Raw genomic sequence first — 16596 nt, forward strand, 5'->3', positions numbered from 1 at the left:
AGGGATGTTTCCATAGATGGAGGGAAAGTTGACAATTCTGAATGAAAAGTCATCACGTTTGGGGTAAAGTTTGGTCAATAGTTTTCCTTTACCATCGATCTCCAAGTGTAGGTCAATATATGAGGCTGACTTCACAGTGTCTGTAGGGTCCTTAATCTCAATTATTTTGGGGTTGATGCGATATATCAAATCCCCGAAACTAGGATGGTTCAACGATAATACGTCATCCATATAGCAGAAACTGAGATTAAGGGTCTAGCTAAATGATATTAATTCTTTTGGATCAGTTCAGCTTTAAGGTCAGTCTTATAAGAGTGAAATAATAGGTCAGTAAGTAGAGGAGCATAATTTGTTCCCACTGGAAAGCCGATCATTTGTTGAAAAACGCGTCCAGCACAATGGACAAATATGTTGTCGATAAAAAATTCCAGCATTTTGAAAAGATATTCTTCTGTATGTTTGGAAGATGATTTGAAATTATTTTTTACAAAGTGTGAGGAATCTCTTTTGAGTCGGGATTTTAAATGAGTATGTGGAATAGAAGTATGAGGTGTTGAAAAAAATCACAGATTTTAATGCTATTGTATTCTGATAATTTTGAATCGAGGGTCTCCAGAAAATCTTTCGAATTTTTCAGGATCCTCATTGAATTAACACTACTTGGGGTGTAACAGGTGTTGTGGTAGGACTGGAGACCCTCTTTGACAGCTGTAAATATAGAAGTTTTGAAAGAGATTTTGTAATACATTTTGCAGATTCAGCCATGTAGTCTTGTTTGTATGGATCTTTGTGGAGTTTAAGAATCCAGTAAACTGACGGTAAATCACAATCATCGTAGATTGACACTCATTGACCTACTTAAAACTTTCATACGCTTCAAAATTAAAGACCTCGCTATTACGCTAGTCATATTGAAAGACATACAGCGGCGTCTAATGTTAGAGGAAAGTAAAACATAACTAACAATTCCCTACTTTCTGAAAATTAATCAATTAACTAATATACGTGAGTAAAGAGATTTTAACCAGACATGCAAATGATTATTTCACATTAAACATGATTTATCAGATGAGGTTAATAAAATGTCTTCACATAAGCCGACTATCTATCATGTAATTTGTCAAAGATTCAAACTTCGCAATATGAAACCACCAATGAGAAAGTATTTTTAGAGTATGGGTGTAAACAGCTGTGTAAGGCTATTAACCATACGGTCAATTTGAAATTTAGGAGTACATAAGACTCACACTGTCTGCTAATACCTGTCCATCGTTCTGTCAACATTTCTTATAAATGAAAACCATCTCAACTGTTCGATGCATTTCAATGAAACTTTGTGTTAATGTTAACCATCAAATCATGTACAGAAGTGCATGATGGAAGATTATTGATGACAATACACTGTAAATTTTTAAAGAATTTTGTTTATGCAAAGCCTTGCTAGCACAACTAACATCTAAAATGATTTTTTAAAGATGAAATGAGGTCTCAAAAGGTTCACATCTGATTAATAAAAGAAAAAGCCACAGTAAGAATATCTATTCCTTTAAAATAGGGACGCAACTCGGCTTGTGCATCCTGGTGCATTTCGATTTTCTGTAGTTTTTACTTGTATATTTTTTATTATTTCATCTTGAACTTGACGCATCTTCCACACAACCATCAAGACTATTTCAAAACTCCGGAGTGTATTATTGAATTTAGTTCTTTTTATTTTCACTTATGTATTGTTCATATCTTCTGTACTGTTTTGAATACTGGTTTTACCAATTTTATACTGCCTATTTGTGTTGAAATATATTGGAAACAATGAACCGTAATGAATGCGGGCCACAGATTTAGCGCGCTATATATGTATATAAACTGGTTTAAACCCACATTTCATTTTGAATTGCATATACTAAGTCATGACCATTGCGGTGATTTTCCAACTTTCCGGATTTTGCCATTTGTTATACGGACTTCCCTTTTAAACGTTTCCTTTTGACTTGTAACTTGCTAAACCCTAATCAAAAGAAGACGTGTGTAAAGAGATTATAGCCAAATCTGCAAATGATTATTTCATACGAAACATTATTAATTAAGCGGAGTTTTATTAATTGTCCTAACAAAAGCAGACTGTTATATATCAAAAATCCTAACTTTTTAACATGGGATCATCCATAAAGAAGTATATCAAACACCTTACAAGAATTGAATTCCCTGACAATTTTTAGAATATGAAGATCGCTTTTAAAACGGTAAAACATTTATGGCTAAGAATCTGTGAAGACATCGGTTGATGAGGGTTATATCTACTTAATTTTTTTTATTTTATATTGTTTGTTTTTGCCACTGCATGTGTTTTGTTTCGTCATGTGCATTGTAGTGATTGTTATTAGCCTATAACGTGGTTAAGCATGGTTATATTTTCAATTCCTTGAGACGTAGACACTTTCATATTACAAAACGAGGACGGCCATTTCGAATATAGGGGGATTTGCTTTTCCTTTGGCACAAATTATTTTTATTATTACCATGTTAACGGTTAAAATATTTGGTTTTCACATACATTGAATCACCTTATTAATTTTCATATATGTAACTGTATTTTGTTCTGACCAGAGTGGTTTGAAAGGATCAACATTTTTTTCCATTTTTTTCAGACCCCGATGTAGCAAAAATATTGTCTACTATACATGACAAATATGTTGTCGTACCAGCAGGCAAAGCCAAAAACAACATTGCTTTTGTCTGCAAAACGGTTTACATCAAATGTTTATTATCAGAGGTAGACGTAGACGTGATAAGATCTATACTGCTACTACACTCTCAAAAGAAGAGATTGTGGAAAACCATAAATCTGCTATCCTCTTTTGATCTCCCTACCAAGGACGATGATTGTGATTTACCGTCTATGTACTGGATTTCTAAACTCCGCAAAAATCCATACAAACAACGTTTCATAGCTGGATCTGCAAAATGTACCACCAAACCTCTTTCAAAACTTTCAACTTCTATACTCAACAACTGTCAAAGAGGGTTTGCAGTCCTACCACAACACTTGTTACTCCCGTAGTGGTATTAATTCAATGTGGATCCTGGAAAATTCGAAAGATCTGTTGGAGACAATCAGTTTAAGACTATTATCTGAATATAATAGCATTAAAACCTATGATTTTTCAACACTGTATACTTCTATTCCCAATACCCAGATAAAATCCCGACATTATACAGCGTTGTTTTTCCAAAAAAGATGGTACACCTAGATACAAATATATAGTTCTTGGTAGAGATTCCTCATACTTTGTGAGAAATAATTCCAAATAATCTTCCAAATATACAGAGGAAGATATTTACAAAATGGAATTTTTAATCGACAACATATATGTTCAGTGTGGTGGACGTGTTCTTCAACAAACGGTCGGCATGCCAATGGGAACAAATTGTGCTCCTTTACTTGCTGACCCATTCCTTCACTTTTATGAGGCTGACTTTATAGCTGATTTGATCCGAAAGAAAGAACATCGTTTGGCTAGATCCTTTAATCTCAGTTTCCGCTATATAGATGACGTATTATCTTTAAACAATCCTAATTTCGGGGATTTGATACATCGCTTCTTCCCCAAAGAACATGAGATAAAGGATACTACAGAGACTGTAAGGACAGCCTCATATCTTGGCCTACACTTAGAAATCGATGGTAAAGAAAAACTATTGACCAAACTTTACGACAAACGTGATGACTTTTCATTCAGAATTGTTAACTTTCCTTTCATCTGTGGCAATATCCCTTCAGCACCTGCGTATGAAGTATTCATATCACAACTCATACGTTATGCCAAGGCTTACCGAAACTATGCAGACTTTTTGTATCGCGCTAGAACTCTAACAAATAGGCTTCTGAAACAGGGTTTGTTGCTACAATATTGAAGTCGTTACTACAGAAGTTTTATGGCCGTGATCATGAACTCGTGGGTCGTTATGGTGTATCCATCTGCACCATGAAAACTGATTTATTCAACGGGTCATAGGTTTCCTTTCCTCGTTTGTGTACCCCGGATTTGACTTTTTAGAAAAAAGCGACTGTTTCTAGAAAAGCAGAAGACGCTTACCCTACCGGTGAACCTGGTCCATGCTCCCAGTTTTTAGTGGAGTCCGAGTTGCTCATTTGCTTGTGTTCCTTTGTATATATGATTTTAGTTACTTTATGTTCTTTGTGTTGTGCATGCCTGTTTTCCATGTCTGGACTTTGTCCCTGGATTGCATTCTTTTGATTACCGCTAAAACCTTGGTTCCCTTAATTACTCTTTCAAAATCAAAATAGTTAATTTCAAAAAGATCTGAGTCAAAGTATTTATCTTAGTATTCTTCTCAGCTATAACCCCTCAAAATCAAATGGTTGACCCCAAACAGTTAAAAATGTGAGTGTACTTGATTGAAATACGAATTCAAAAGGTATAGCTATAGTACACTTTGAAATTTTTCAGGAATCGGAATTCTTGTATCCTCCTAGTATAATAGAAATTCTTATTTCTCCAAGTAAAATTTGGAAATCATAAATTCAGTGATGAAGCATAGGATCACATTCCTGCCCGGAAGGAAAACTTTTTCTAACGTTCACCAATCTTTAATGTATTGACTAATCTTTATTTACACATCGGTGAAATGTATTTTTCGTTGAAATTGGCATGATTTTGATTGAAATTGATTTGTCGCACTAAATTGTTTTTTTTATCTATTGTCCAAAAACATAAAACCGGGCCAAATTTTTAATTTAAACGCTTAGTATATTTCACAAACTGCCACTTTCGATTGATACAAATCTGTGACCATAAATTTGTTACAGTTTTCTTTAAACCTGATGACCCATGGCGTTACAACTTTGCAGCTTGTTCTGCAGCGATAACTCGGATATGTTTCCCGTCGTCGGTAATCTGATGAATATTTCTGGAATTATGACAACATATATAAATGTTTCCATCGAAGACAATATCAATACCACGAGGGCCTCTTAACATATCATGAGTATAAACGAATATTTTCTTGCTATTAACTATTCTCGAAACAGCCTTATGTCCGTCAGCACAATGTCTTTTCTGCTGTATGAATACAGATAGAATATATCACCAGAGTTATTGTAAGTGTCTATACGGACGACGAATCAATCCAGGATAATGTATCCGAGAATGCCGTGATAAATCCGTTAGTATACTGAATACCCCGAAATGATGTACTGACAGGAATACTTAACTGCATTGCCATATTTTGTACGTCAACAATATAAATGATCTGTTTGCAGGCTACACCAACCTTAGTGTCTTCTGACTTAATGATATCGTATGGATTTAATCGTAACTGTAATTGGTTTAAAAGATCTCCATCTTCATTGTATTTTAAAATCTTCTGGCTTCTGTGTTCGGTCAGGACTATATGGTACCCCAAAAAGACACCACTACCATAAGACGCCATACCGGAGCCCCCACCACTGGTATCAATGACGTGAAGAATCTTATCCTTGCCTTCGTGCATATCAACATTAGGTACTCTAATCCTAGGTATTAATACACGGTTCACAGAATGTATGAAGACATGGAAGGTATTTCGGATCTTTAAATGTTTCGATACATATTGTACAAGTCATTATTTCTTGAAGATCATCCTTTACGGTTTGAGCTGCAGCCACTGACATTTTACGTCCGGCTTCGGGCTAGTATATGTTGATCATGTGGTCTGTTAATCAGAACATTTGATTATTTTCTATAATTTTGCTATCAATTTGCTGTTTTTATAATTAAAAAACACCATATTTTATTAATAATACAAAGAAATTACAAGCATACACGTTATTTTGATGTCTGTATCGGTGGAAAAAAAATAACAATTCAAAACCATTTTATGTTTTATTTTGAAGAAATCATGCTTTATCCCTATATTTATTTTTTTTCAATAGACGAATTACTTCAGTGGGTTTCCTGAATTTTTAGTCTTTCTGTTTATCTTGTTACTCTGAATACTGAAAAATTGAAGATACAACATAATTTGAACGCACTGTTTTATGATGACTTATCATTGCCATGCTGCAAATATCGTGCATAATAATGCGACAAATGATAACGATTAAACAAGAAATGCACCTGAAGATATACATGAATGTTTACATTACATACTATTTTTCTTTTTAAGAAAAGTTATTTAAAAACCAGGCAGGCCAACAAAAATCTGAATCACTGTCAAAAATATCCTAGACTGTTATGTTCTAAATTTATTAGCTGCATGGTTAGTATAAAAATTTGCATTTTAAAAAGAATTTGGACAAAAAAGATATTTATAATCAAATATTTATATACTTTTTTTACAATTATCAATAACAAAAAGAACAAGAAAGAAAATAATAATAAAAAAACACTAATTATACTTATCTAGAAAATTTTACAATGATTTATATATACGTATAGTAATGTACATTTGTTATTTTTGTTACTTACAGAGGTAAGATATATAAGCCTAAGGTGCAAAGTAATACACATGATGGATCTTTTAAAACTTTTATATTAAAAGCAATAGTTCTATCTAATTTATTCTTGCTGTACTCTGAATTTAGCATGCAAAACATTTTTATCATAATTCGACTAAGTGTTTAACATACGATTGCTGTTTGCAACGTAAAAGTTGTATACTAAAAATGAGTGACGATTAAAAAAAAACAACATTTAAGACAAAAGCAACAAAAAACATACTGGGAACTACAAGTAAACGTAAAAAAAACAAAACAAAATATTGATCAATTGGGCCGTCTTTTGAAAAATGATTAAAAGATGACCCAAAACAAGAGGCTCTCAGGAGCTTAAATCGCTGACCTGGTTTACTTTCGCCTTTCAAGGGCAATGCATTTAACAAGGTTTTGTTTGTTTGTTTGTTGGGGTTTAACGTCCGAGCAGCAATATTTCAGCTATATTCAGACGATGAACATGAACTGATGATGAAATGAAAAAGGGATGGGACACAAAGATAATGGGGTCGACAAATTTTGATTGCCACTGGAAATAGGGAGAGGTGGGTAGGGTCGGGCAATTAAGCCTCCTGTGGCGGAGCCCTATGGTTCCTACTCCTGGAGAATACCACAGTAGGGTTCTTTAATGTGCAAGGAACGTGGCATTTTTCCCAACACGGTGCACAACTATGGTTTGCGGTCAGGTTTTCCGTATTATAGCCTGACAACCCCAGCATGTAACACGCCAGGGGTACCCCATTTAACAAGGAGTTGTCCAACAATTTTGACTCAAGACAACTTTGATAGGACTAATCATAATGATCATTTCAAAAGTTGCAAGTTTCTATCTATCATAATTTTGGCTGAAAACCAAAAAATAAAAAAAAACGTAATTTTTCACCTTTCAAGGGTAATAACTCTCACATGGAGTCTAACAACTTTGATCTCTGGATACTTTTCTAAGCCTTATAGCAAGGATCATTTCAGGAATTTAAAGAATTTGGCTAAACCTAACGGTTTTGAAGATGTATGCGAAAAACTACTGTCTGAGCCCTATGTTTTTTTTTGTAACAGCGGCCATGTTTTTGCCGGATCAAAAATTATCACATCAGTTCTATACAGGATACCCCAAGGAACATTCATACAAAGTTTGGTCTAGTAGTATCAGAGGGAAAAATTTTCGAAGAAAGGAATAACATTACAAACTTCGAAAAAAGGCAATAACTACAACATGGCTTGACGGATTAAAACGTAGATTTGACAACAAATAGATCTCACCACGTTGAACACTTTTGTCTTGTCAGAGTGAGGCTAAACTCAACGGTTTTGGAGATAAATGCGAAAAAATACTGTCTGATCCTTATGTCCTATTTTTAGAGATGGCAGCCATATTTTCAACGGATCAAAAATCCCCACAACAGTTCTCTGCAGGATGCCCCAAGAAACATTCATATTAGATTCGGTTCCAATTGGTCCAGTAGTGTCAAAGCAGAAGATTTTTAAAAGAATGAACATTAAAAAGAGCAGAAAAAAAACCGCCGAAAAAAGGCAATGTCTACGACATGGATTAACAGATTAAAACGGAAATTTCACCACAGATAGATCTCAACATGCTGAATACTTTAAATTTATGTCATAATTTTGGGTAAACCTAACGGATTTTGGGATATATCCGAAAAAACTACTGTCTGATCCCTATATTGTATATCTATTAACGGCGGCCATGTTTTTGGACGGATCAAAAATCTAAACACAAATTCTGTGCAAGACACCCTAAGGAACATCTGTGGCAAGTTCATATAATTCCGCCTAGTAGTTTCAGAGAAGCTGATTTTTGAAAAACGGACGACGACAGACGACGACGACGGACACCAAGTGATGGCAATAGTTCACATGAACTTCGGCCAGGTGACCTAAAAATGACAGAAACATGACAAAAACATTTACCAGTAGGCTGATTACAGTCATACTTCGTAACAATCTGCATTTAATACTTAAACTTGCATGATACAGATAACTTAAAAGCAAATATGCAAATATACAAGAAATTTATCACCATGATATATTAAAAACGATGAAAAAAAATCAAGAAACATGTTTATTTGTAAAATTCAGATTTATTTATACGAATTATATATATATATATATATATATATATATATATATATATATATATATATATATATATATATATATATATATATCTGCATTATTGTACTATCATATTTCAATAATTATGACTAATAGTTATCATACATGCCAAAAGAAATTATTTGTATATGTGTTAAGTATTAGAAACTATGGTTAGAAAAATATCAAATTGATAAAGGCAAACTTTAGAATACAAAAGCAAAATAAAAAATAAAAACATAAAACAAACTTTGCCCTCAGAATATATTATTTTGATTTCCGCTGAAATATATGTTCCCTTGATTGTAGGGCTATTTTAGTTATTTTATGTTCTTTGTTGTGTGTGTGTCTATTCACACTGTCTATAGTCTTTGTTCTCGGAATATATTCTTTTGATTTCCACTCGAATCTTGGTCCTTTGATTACTCTTTGAACAGGCTAATGTTTCATTATTATTGAAAATACGTCATGCCTTTGCAATCTAATGCTTATCATATTAAGAATTCATTAGAACACAGTATGTTAGTTAAAAAAACTGTGAATGCATCAAACGACACAACCCCGTCGTTATCGATTCCTTAGTTCTTTGGGGGAAAATGGACAAAATGCTCCTGGTTTTAAACTTTTTTTCGATATCTTTCCATAAATGTTGCACAAATAAAACTTATAGAACCTGCAAGAAAAACGGTTCCATGTTCTAGTTGGTAAGGACAGGTGAAATGACTGATCATTATTAAAGTTGTAAAACCTGTCACTATAAAAGTAATCGCTGGAAGGCGAAATACATTAATCACAAGGTATATTCATCGCATAGAACTGTTAGAGAAGGCTTGGCATGGGCAGAAGTGGTACTCCTGCAGCTTGTCACCTTATTAAGTAAATATCGTCAGCAACCCGCTCAGACGGATCTTATATCTCCTTCCTAACTAAATGATTTATGTATTATGACACACATAATATTGTGACTTATTCTGTTGTGATAGTCTACTAGTGGTTCATTTTGATGTTTATGCAAGATATTGTCATTTGGATTCAGGTAAGTCGTTTATTAAAAAAATAACTATGGGTAGAGAATCATAAAAAATTTCTTACATCGGTTTACTAAAATTTGAAAAGTGTTCTTATTGATATTGATAACCGAGTAGTATTAATTAAAACACGTGAATATGTATGAAATAAAATTACAACATCAATCAAAACCAGGTGTCAGGGGACAGAGGAAATATTTGTGTAAAAAAGAAGTTCACACCAATTCACAAAACTATTTACTGGTGATAAAACTTTTAAGTTAAAAGACAGAGCAATCATTGCTGGTTCTTTTTGCGGAAAAGGTTTTCCAACACTAAAGGAAAACATACGTATGAAAGAAAAATACAACATTGCATAACATTCTACTCATTAAAACATATCTTTAACATGTTAACATGTTCGTATGATATCAAATTTGACATTCAATTACCCTTTATACGTGTTTATGATGCATAATGTTTGCATAACATATTTATTTTCTACAAGTTGATGTATGCATTAACAGTGACACTCGTAAGTTGATGAACTTTTCTAGTTATCAGTAGTACTTGTACCAGACAACCCTGGTGCATATCTTGTGGATCGTTATGGTGTGTCCATCTGCACCATGAAAACTGATTTATTCAACGGGCCATAGTTTTCCTTTCCTCGTTTGTCTACCCCGGACTTGACTTTTTATGAGCAACTCGGCGTGAGTTTCTAGAAAAGCAGAGGACGCTTACCCTACTGGTGCACCTGGTCCATGCTCCCAGTTTTTAATGGAGTCCGAGTTGCTCATTTACTTTTGTTACTTTGTATGTATGATTTTAGTTACTTTATGTTCTCTGTTGTGTATGTCTGTTTTCCATGTCTGGTCTTTGTCCCTGGATTTTTATTCTTTTGATTACCGCTATAACCTTGGTTCCCTTGATTACTCTTTATATAGTATATAGTATATATTGTTTACTGTACAAAATGCACATTCAAAATACTTTATAAAGTTTCCTTAGTATAATTTTTAAGCAAGGAAAACTGAAAACTAAGTCACCCTTACCTATGATTGATACCAAAATGAACGTTAATTGAAAGGACAGAATAATGAATTCTGAACGACCATATTGTTTCTCTATCAATGATTCTTCTGATATCAAATGAATAATATTAAACAATTTAATGTATTGATATGAGTATGTTAACCACTGTCCAGGCGATGCCTTCAGGCTTTGCACACTTTTATCATTCTTGACAGAATTGGGACAGATTTATTTGTCATCTCTAATCACCATATCAGAAGGAATTTCTCTTTATTTTTTGTAACAAATAATTTGTTATTCAGGACACATTATATACACTAATGGACATTAACAAGAGAGAAAGTACTAACCTTTCTGGGGTATTGAATGTACTGAATGTATAAATAAGAATAAATGTTGTCATAACATAAACACTTATAATTTGACATGCAAATGCATATCGACTCAAAAAGTTATTGTATTCATGAAAAAAGAAGAGAATGACAATATTTAATAAAATAGAATTGTTTTATTTTAGATCGCTTTCATATTTCCTATACTAAATCCATTTGTATTTCTATATAATTAAAGTTTGGAATGAAATATTGTATAATCAATATAAAAAATAGAGTTTTTTTAACTTTCGCTTTAAAACATTAAATATTATTGGACAAGTTCCTTTCGAACTATTCCGTTCGTTCACTTTTTCAGAGATTTGAGTTTAAAGTTTTTGGTCCAAATTGTCTTAAAAAATCGTAGTAAGAAAACAAATGTTTTGAACTTCGTTATTTCAAATTAAAGAATATTCAGTGAATCAGGTAGCTAAGGAGTAATCAAGGAAACCAATATTCAAGCGGAAATCTAAAGAAGCAATCCAGGGTCAACGACCAGGCAGAAACTACAAAGAACATAAAATAACCAAAATAACATGATACGTACAAAGTAACGAAAGTACGTAATCAACTCGGACTCTACTAAAAAACTGAGAGCATGGACCTGGTGCACCAATACGGTAAGCGTCCTCTACTTTTCTAGAAGCATCCGCCAAGTGGCTAATAAAAAGTCGTCTAGAGTAGACGAAACAGTAAAGGGAAACTATGACACGTTGAAAGAGTAATCAAGGGAACCAAGGTTATAGCGGTAATCAAAAGAATGTAATCTAGGGACAAAGACCAGACATGGAAAACAGACATACACAACAAAGAACATAAAGTAACTAAAAGCATACATACAAAGTAATAAAAGTAAATGAGCAACTCGGACTCTGGGAGCATGGACCAGGTGCATCGGTAGGGTAAGCGTCCTCTGCTTTTCTAGAAACACCCGCCGAGTTGCTCATAAAAAGTCAAGTCCGGGGTAGACAAACGAGGAAAGGAAAACTATGACCCGTTGACTAAATCAGTATTCATTCATTTTGAACAAATCAGTTTGACTATTGCTTCTGAATTTTGTGTAGGTTTTATCAGTTTGGTATTTTATTTTATTTTCTTTATTTTTTTTTTTTGGTAAGTTAAGGGTATAGTGTTATATGGCATTTTCCATGAACTGGTAAATTTAAAGGACTACTCGACGGCAGACCACGGGTGCTGGACGTTCTTATCATTCATTGGAAGCACATAGACTGCCTTTCCCTGTGTTTAAAAGAAAGGTAGATTGTTGTCTCTTTGACCCAATCCCCGTTTCTGTTTTTTTAACCACAGGAATCGTAACATTTATATATTTATTAATTTTTGCGGAAGAAATACCAAATTAGTATATACATGCAAAATATAAATATTTACAATTCAATAGATACCAGTATGTTTAGGATATATTTAAAAGCAATGGTAAAAATATTGAAAAAAAAAACTTTCGAAAATCTTTTTTTTTTTTTTCAAGTGTTCATTTTATTTGGTTGCATGTTTTACTATGACAAAATTATATTTACAAGATGATTTGACAATCCATGCTGTTCTAGTTACATGATGTATGAGACTCAAATACAATGTAAAATATTAATGAATATATATATATATATATATATATATATATATATATATATATAAATTATGTCATGAGCATGGGATAGGTTTGTATACTCAGTGTGTCAGTATGAACAATGTAATAGCCAACCTTATGTCAAGGATTATAATACCATTTGAATATATATGTGTTCATTTGATTTTCAGTTAAAATGCAGTTAATTTTGCTTGTTTGTATAATATACCTATTTCGGGAAGTGGACAGTCATGGTCGGCTAATAGACCCACCTTCAAGATCAAGTATGTGGAGATATGGCTTCAACAATCCTGCAAACTATAATGACAATCAGCTATACTGTGGTGGAGTTCAGGTAAGTTTTTAAAATATTTTTAAAGATCGTGTTCATTGATTTGTCCAACTGCTGAAAAGTCTACATTCAATAAAGTTGCTAGTAATCGGTACAAGTAAACGGAAGTGAAATATCGTGAACTGAAAGAGGAAAGAGTTTGAGATATTTTGTCAGAAAGAACAATGTCGTTTGTATTTCGTTGGTCCTTTATGTGTAATAAAAAAGATGGCTTGACTTTATTTTTCAAAATCAATTGGATGTTCACTCCAGACTCTAGTAATTTCTTTAAAAGTTCTTGTTATTTTAATTAATGATTCTAACTCTACTTCCACAAACTTTCGACATAGATATAAATATACAAAATTAATAACCTGACTAATATACAAATAAATAAAACATAAATATTTTTGAGATAATTTATTAAATTTAATTGATAATGTATCTTAATTAGAACAGGACACTAATTTTATTCATTCTCGTGAATTATGACAAAATGAACCTTAACCTCTTGAATTGCAACAGGAAAGATAATTTTTACTGTAAATGCACGCGGGTCTACCAATAACCGAATGACGAAAATACTGGAAAAAAAAACGAAACATTATTCCTATGGCTATTTGTTTCAAGATATAGCTCTATAAAACTGTGGTAAATTTTTAACTAAATAATAAGAAAGCAATAGTAATTTATATCTAGTGTGGCATTTCTTTAAGCTTTCCCTATTTCAGACTATGACTCTCTCAATTTGTTTTTAAGAAATTTGATGGTTTGCAGGTGTTTTTTTTTCGATTTTGGACATACTGGCTACATACGTCGACAACCTAAATATTTTGTCAAAGAGTAGTCTAGTGAACTAAGATTCAAGCGGAAATAAAAAAGAATATATTTCAAGGATAAGGACTAGATAGGGTAATTAGACACACACAACAAAGAACACGAGATAAGCGAAATAACACGTGCAAAGAAACAAAAGTACATGAACAGCCCAAACTCCACTAAATTATCGTCTTGATACGGCCCGCTATTTAAGTTGTTGATGCATGTGGTCAATATTTCCTTAAAAGATAAATAAAATGAAATCAGATGTTTTCACCAATTTGGCAAAGTTTGCACATAAGAACGGCAACAAAGGTATAGTTGCCAAAAAAGCCCAAATTACTACTAAATATTAAGCAATTAATTTGATATAAACCGAACATATCCTTGTTGAAATAATACATAATGTAATTTCTAACGCAATTAGGAAAACAAGTAAAATTATGTTAAAACAGTGTTACTCCTTTGTGGTTTTTATAACTTCATTCAACGAATTGAAAATCATCAAACGATAAATGATAAACAGGGTCATTTATTTGTTTTGTTTTGTTTTGTTTTTTTTTTTTTAATTACCGCACTAAATTAAAAAGGCATGTTTCTGTTAAATGATACGTTTCACTAAATTGAAAGTAAAAAAAATAAAATTGTTATTATTTCTGTATCACGGAAAGTATATTAAGTAAATCTTAGGCAGTTTATTCCATGGAGGTATCGATCGTTTAATTTTTCAAGATTCAAAATATATCATGTTGCATGCAATCAATTAGTAAAACTTTATGTTTATTAGACCTTTTATTGCTCAAAATAGAAGAAATGTTGATAAAAAACTCTTGTACCCACATAGTTCGTCTTAACGTATTTCCTTTAGTTCTAATCATTCTTTAGGTACAGTATGAGGTAAGTGGTGGAAAATGTGGTGTGTGTGGAGATCCATGGAATGGTTCACGAGAAAATGAAGAAGGCGGGAAATATTCAAACGGAATAATCGTCAGATCCTATGATCAAGGAGAAGTTATATCTGTTTCAGTTCAACTGACAGCCAGCCACAAAGGATATTTTGAATTTAAAATTTGTAAGAAGGATAACCCTCGAAAACGAACAACACAAGAGTGTCTTGATAAATACCCTCTACAGTTAGAAGATGGTTCAGGAACTAGATATAATATACCAAATAAAAGTGGATACCAATTAATAACAGTTAAGCTGCGTCTCCCAGAAGATGTAACTTGTCGGGATTGTACTTTCCAATGGAAATATAATGCAGGAAATAGTTGGGGTGCAGATTCAAGCAGCGGAAGAAACTGTTTAGGTTGTGGTAACCAAGAACAGTTTTATGGCTGCGCAGATATAGCTATAGGATATGATGATATTGACGAAGGTCAATCTTTACTGGATGGTCAAAATTATAAAAAGAAAAACTTTGTGAATACACCCCCACCTCCGCCTGTTTTTGACGAAGAAATGAATAATATAAACAATCAGGATTATGATGAAAACTGGGCAACAGTAGAACAATCCCCTAATACCAACTTTTGGGAGGCGTTAGTTGGTCAAGCTAAGACGACAGAGAATACAGAAACTCTACTAGAAGAATTTAAAAGGTTTAAAAAGACGTTTGCAAATAGATACGTAAGGCCGTGTGTCTGTCATAGTTGTGTTGGAAATACTTGTGTTTGTGAATGTTTACCGTTGTCACATGGTACTAGCTACATTATAGACGGAGTTAGTTCTTGGTTGGTTTATTTTCTAGGATTTCTGTCATGCTTAGTACCGCTTGTTTTGTTATGATGTTAACCTGTGACAGTTTCTGCCTTTCTGTGATATTAGTTCATACGATGAACTTTAAAATATGTATCGAGTGCTTACTAATCTAGTGAAGTAGTCAATGAATTTCAGTTTTAAACAGCTGATGATGAAAACAAGCGCTTAGCTACATCAACATTGCGTTCAACGAGAAATATAATGAGAAAAAAAAAGCATTGAGACAATGACCAAATATAGCTAACACGTCTTTAACGATAAAAAAATAAATATGAAAGTAAAGAGGTATAACACAAATTCCCTCAAACTGTGTATGACTCATTGTGAACAATGAATGATATTTGTAGTTGTTATTACTGTTGTAAAGAGTGCTTAGTAAAAAGCTGAAACAAACTGCGATGTTTAAGTCATTTAATTTCATCATATATGATTTTCTATTAATTTTTACATTGTTGTAATAATTTTATGCGTGGATAGTTTGTATAAAATTCCACTCGATAATAGCAGAATACGATAAATACAAAATATCAATATATATAGTTAATGCAAACATTTACATGAATTACTTAAATACTTATATGATACTATTATATAGAGTCAATTGTGTTACAACATATCGTCCTGTGCCTAGTATTTAAAATTATCTAATGGGTAACTATAAAGTAAAGACATTATACAAAGGGGCATGTTCAGTTTTTATCAAATTCGACCCAGAAAATTTAAACTTAGTAAAATCAATATGGAAATTGGATAATATACAAGTAAACCAGTGCATACCTCGCAAACAAAAAAAACTTTTTATTGTTCACCCATGCATAATATGGAATGGAAATCTTGATGCAAAATGTATTAATTCTGTCAAATTTGCGAAGGCACTTAATGTCATAACATTTTTCTTTGCTGGAAATATTGGTTACATGGGTAAACAACTTAAATATTCCAACAATGAAAGCCTTTCGTAACAAATTTTAACATTTTTTGCCAAAATGTCCGGAGTGAAAACCACCTTCAAAACTTGAACCTTATAATTTTGAAAGAATTTATTGAAAATTGCATAAAACGATACTTTGTGACGTCGTTTTGAC

General features: G+C 32.7%; 1 protein-coding gene across 2 annotated transcripts; it reads left to right on the top strand.

Moving 5' to 3' along the window:
• The first annotated feature begins 9386 nt into the window (after positions 1-9386).
• LOC148619147 (uncharacterized) lies at positions 9387-15904 on the top strand. Of its 2 annotated transcripts, XM_088578743.1 has the most exons (4): positions 9387-9638; positions 12134-12271; positions 12792-12955; positions 14636-15904. In XM_088578743.1, exons 3-4 carry the CDS (start codon positions 12797-12799, stop codon positions 15536-15538), a joined length of 1062 nt encoding a protein of 353 aa, XP_088434869.1. In that variant the 5' UTR covers positions 9387-9638; positions 12134-12271; positions 12792-12796; the 3' UTR covers positions 15539-15904. The 2 variants fall into 2 exon arrangements, with proteins under 2 accessions (XP_088434869.1, XP_088434868.1); XM_088578742.1 differs by lacking the exon at positions 12134-12271.
• Positions 15905-16596: the final 692 nt, after the last annotated feature.

The sequence above is a fragment of the Perna viridis genome, chromosome 4 (assembly GCF_037379345.1).
Source record: "Perna viridis isolate PV_CMFRI_1.1 ecotype Kerala chromosome 4, ASM3737934v1, whole genome shotgun sequence".
Taxonomy (NCBI): domain Eukaryota; kingdom Metazoa; phylum Mollusca; class Bivalvia; order Mytilida; family Mytilidae; genus Perna; species Perna viridis.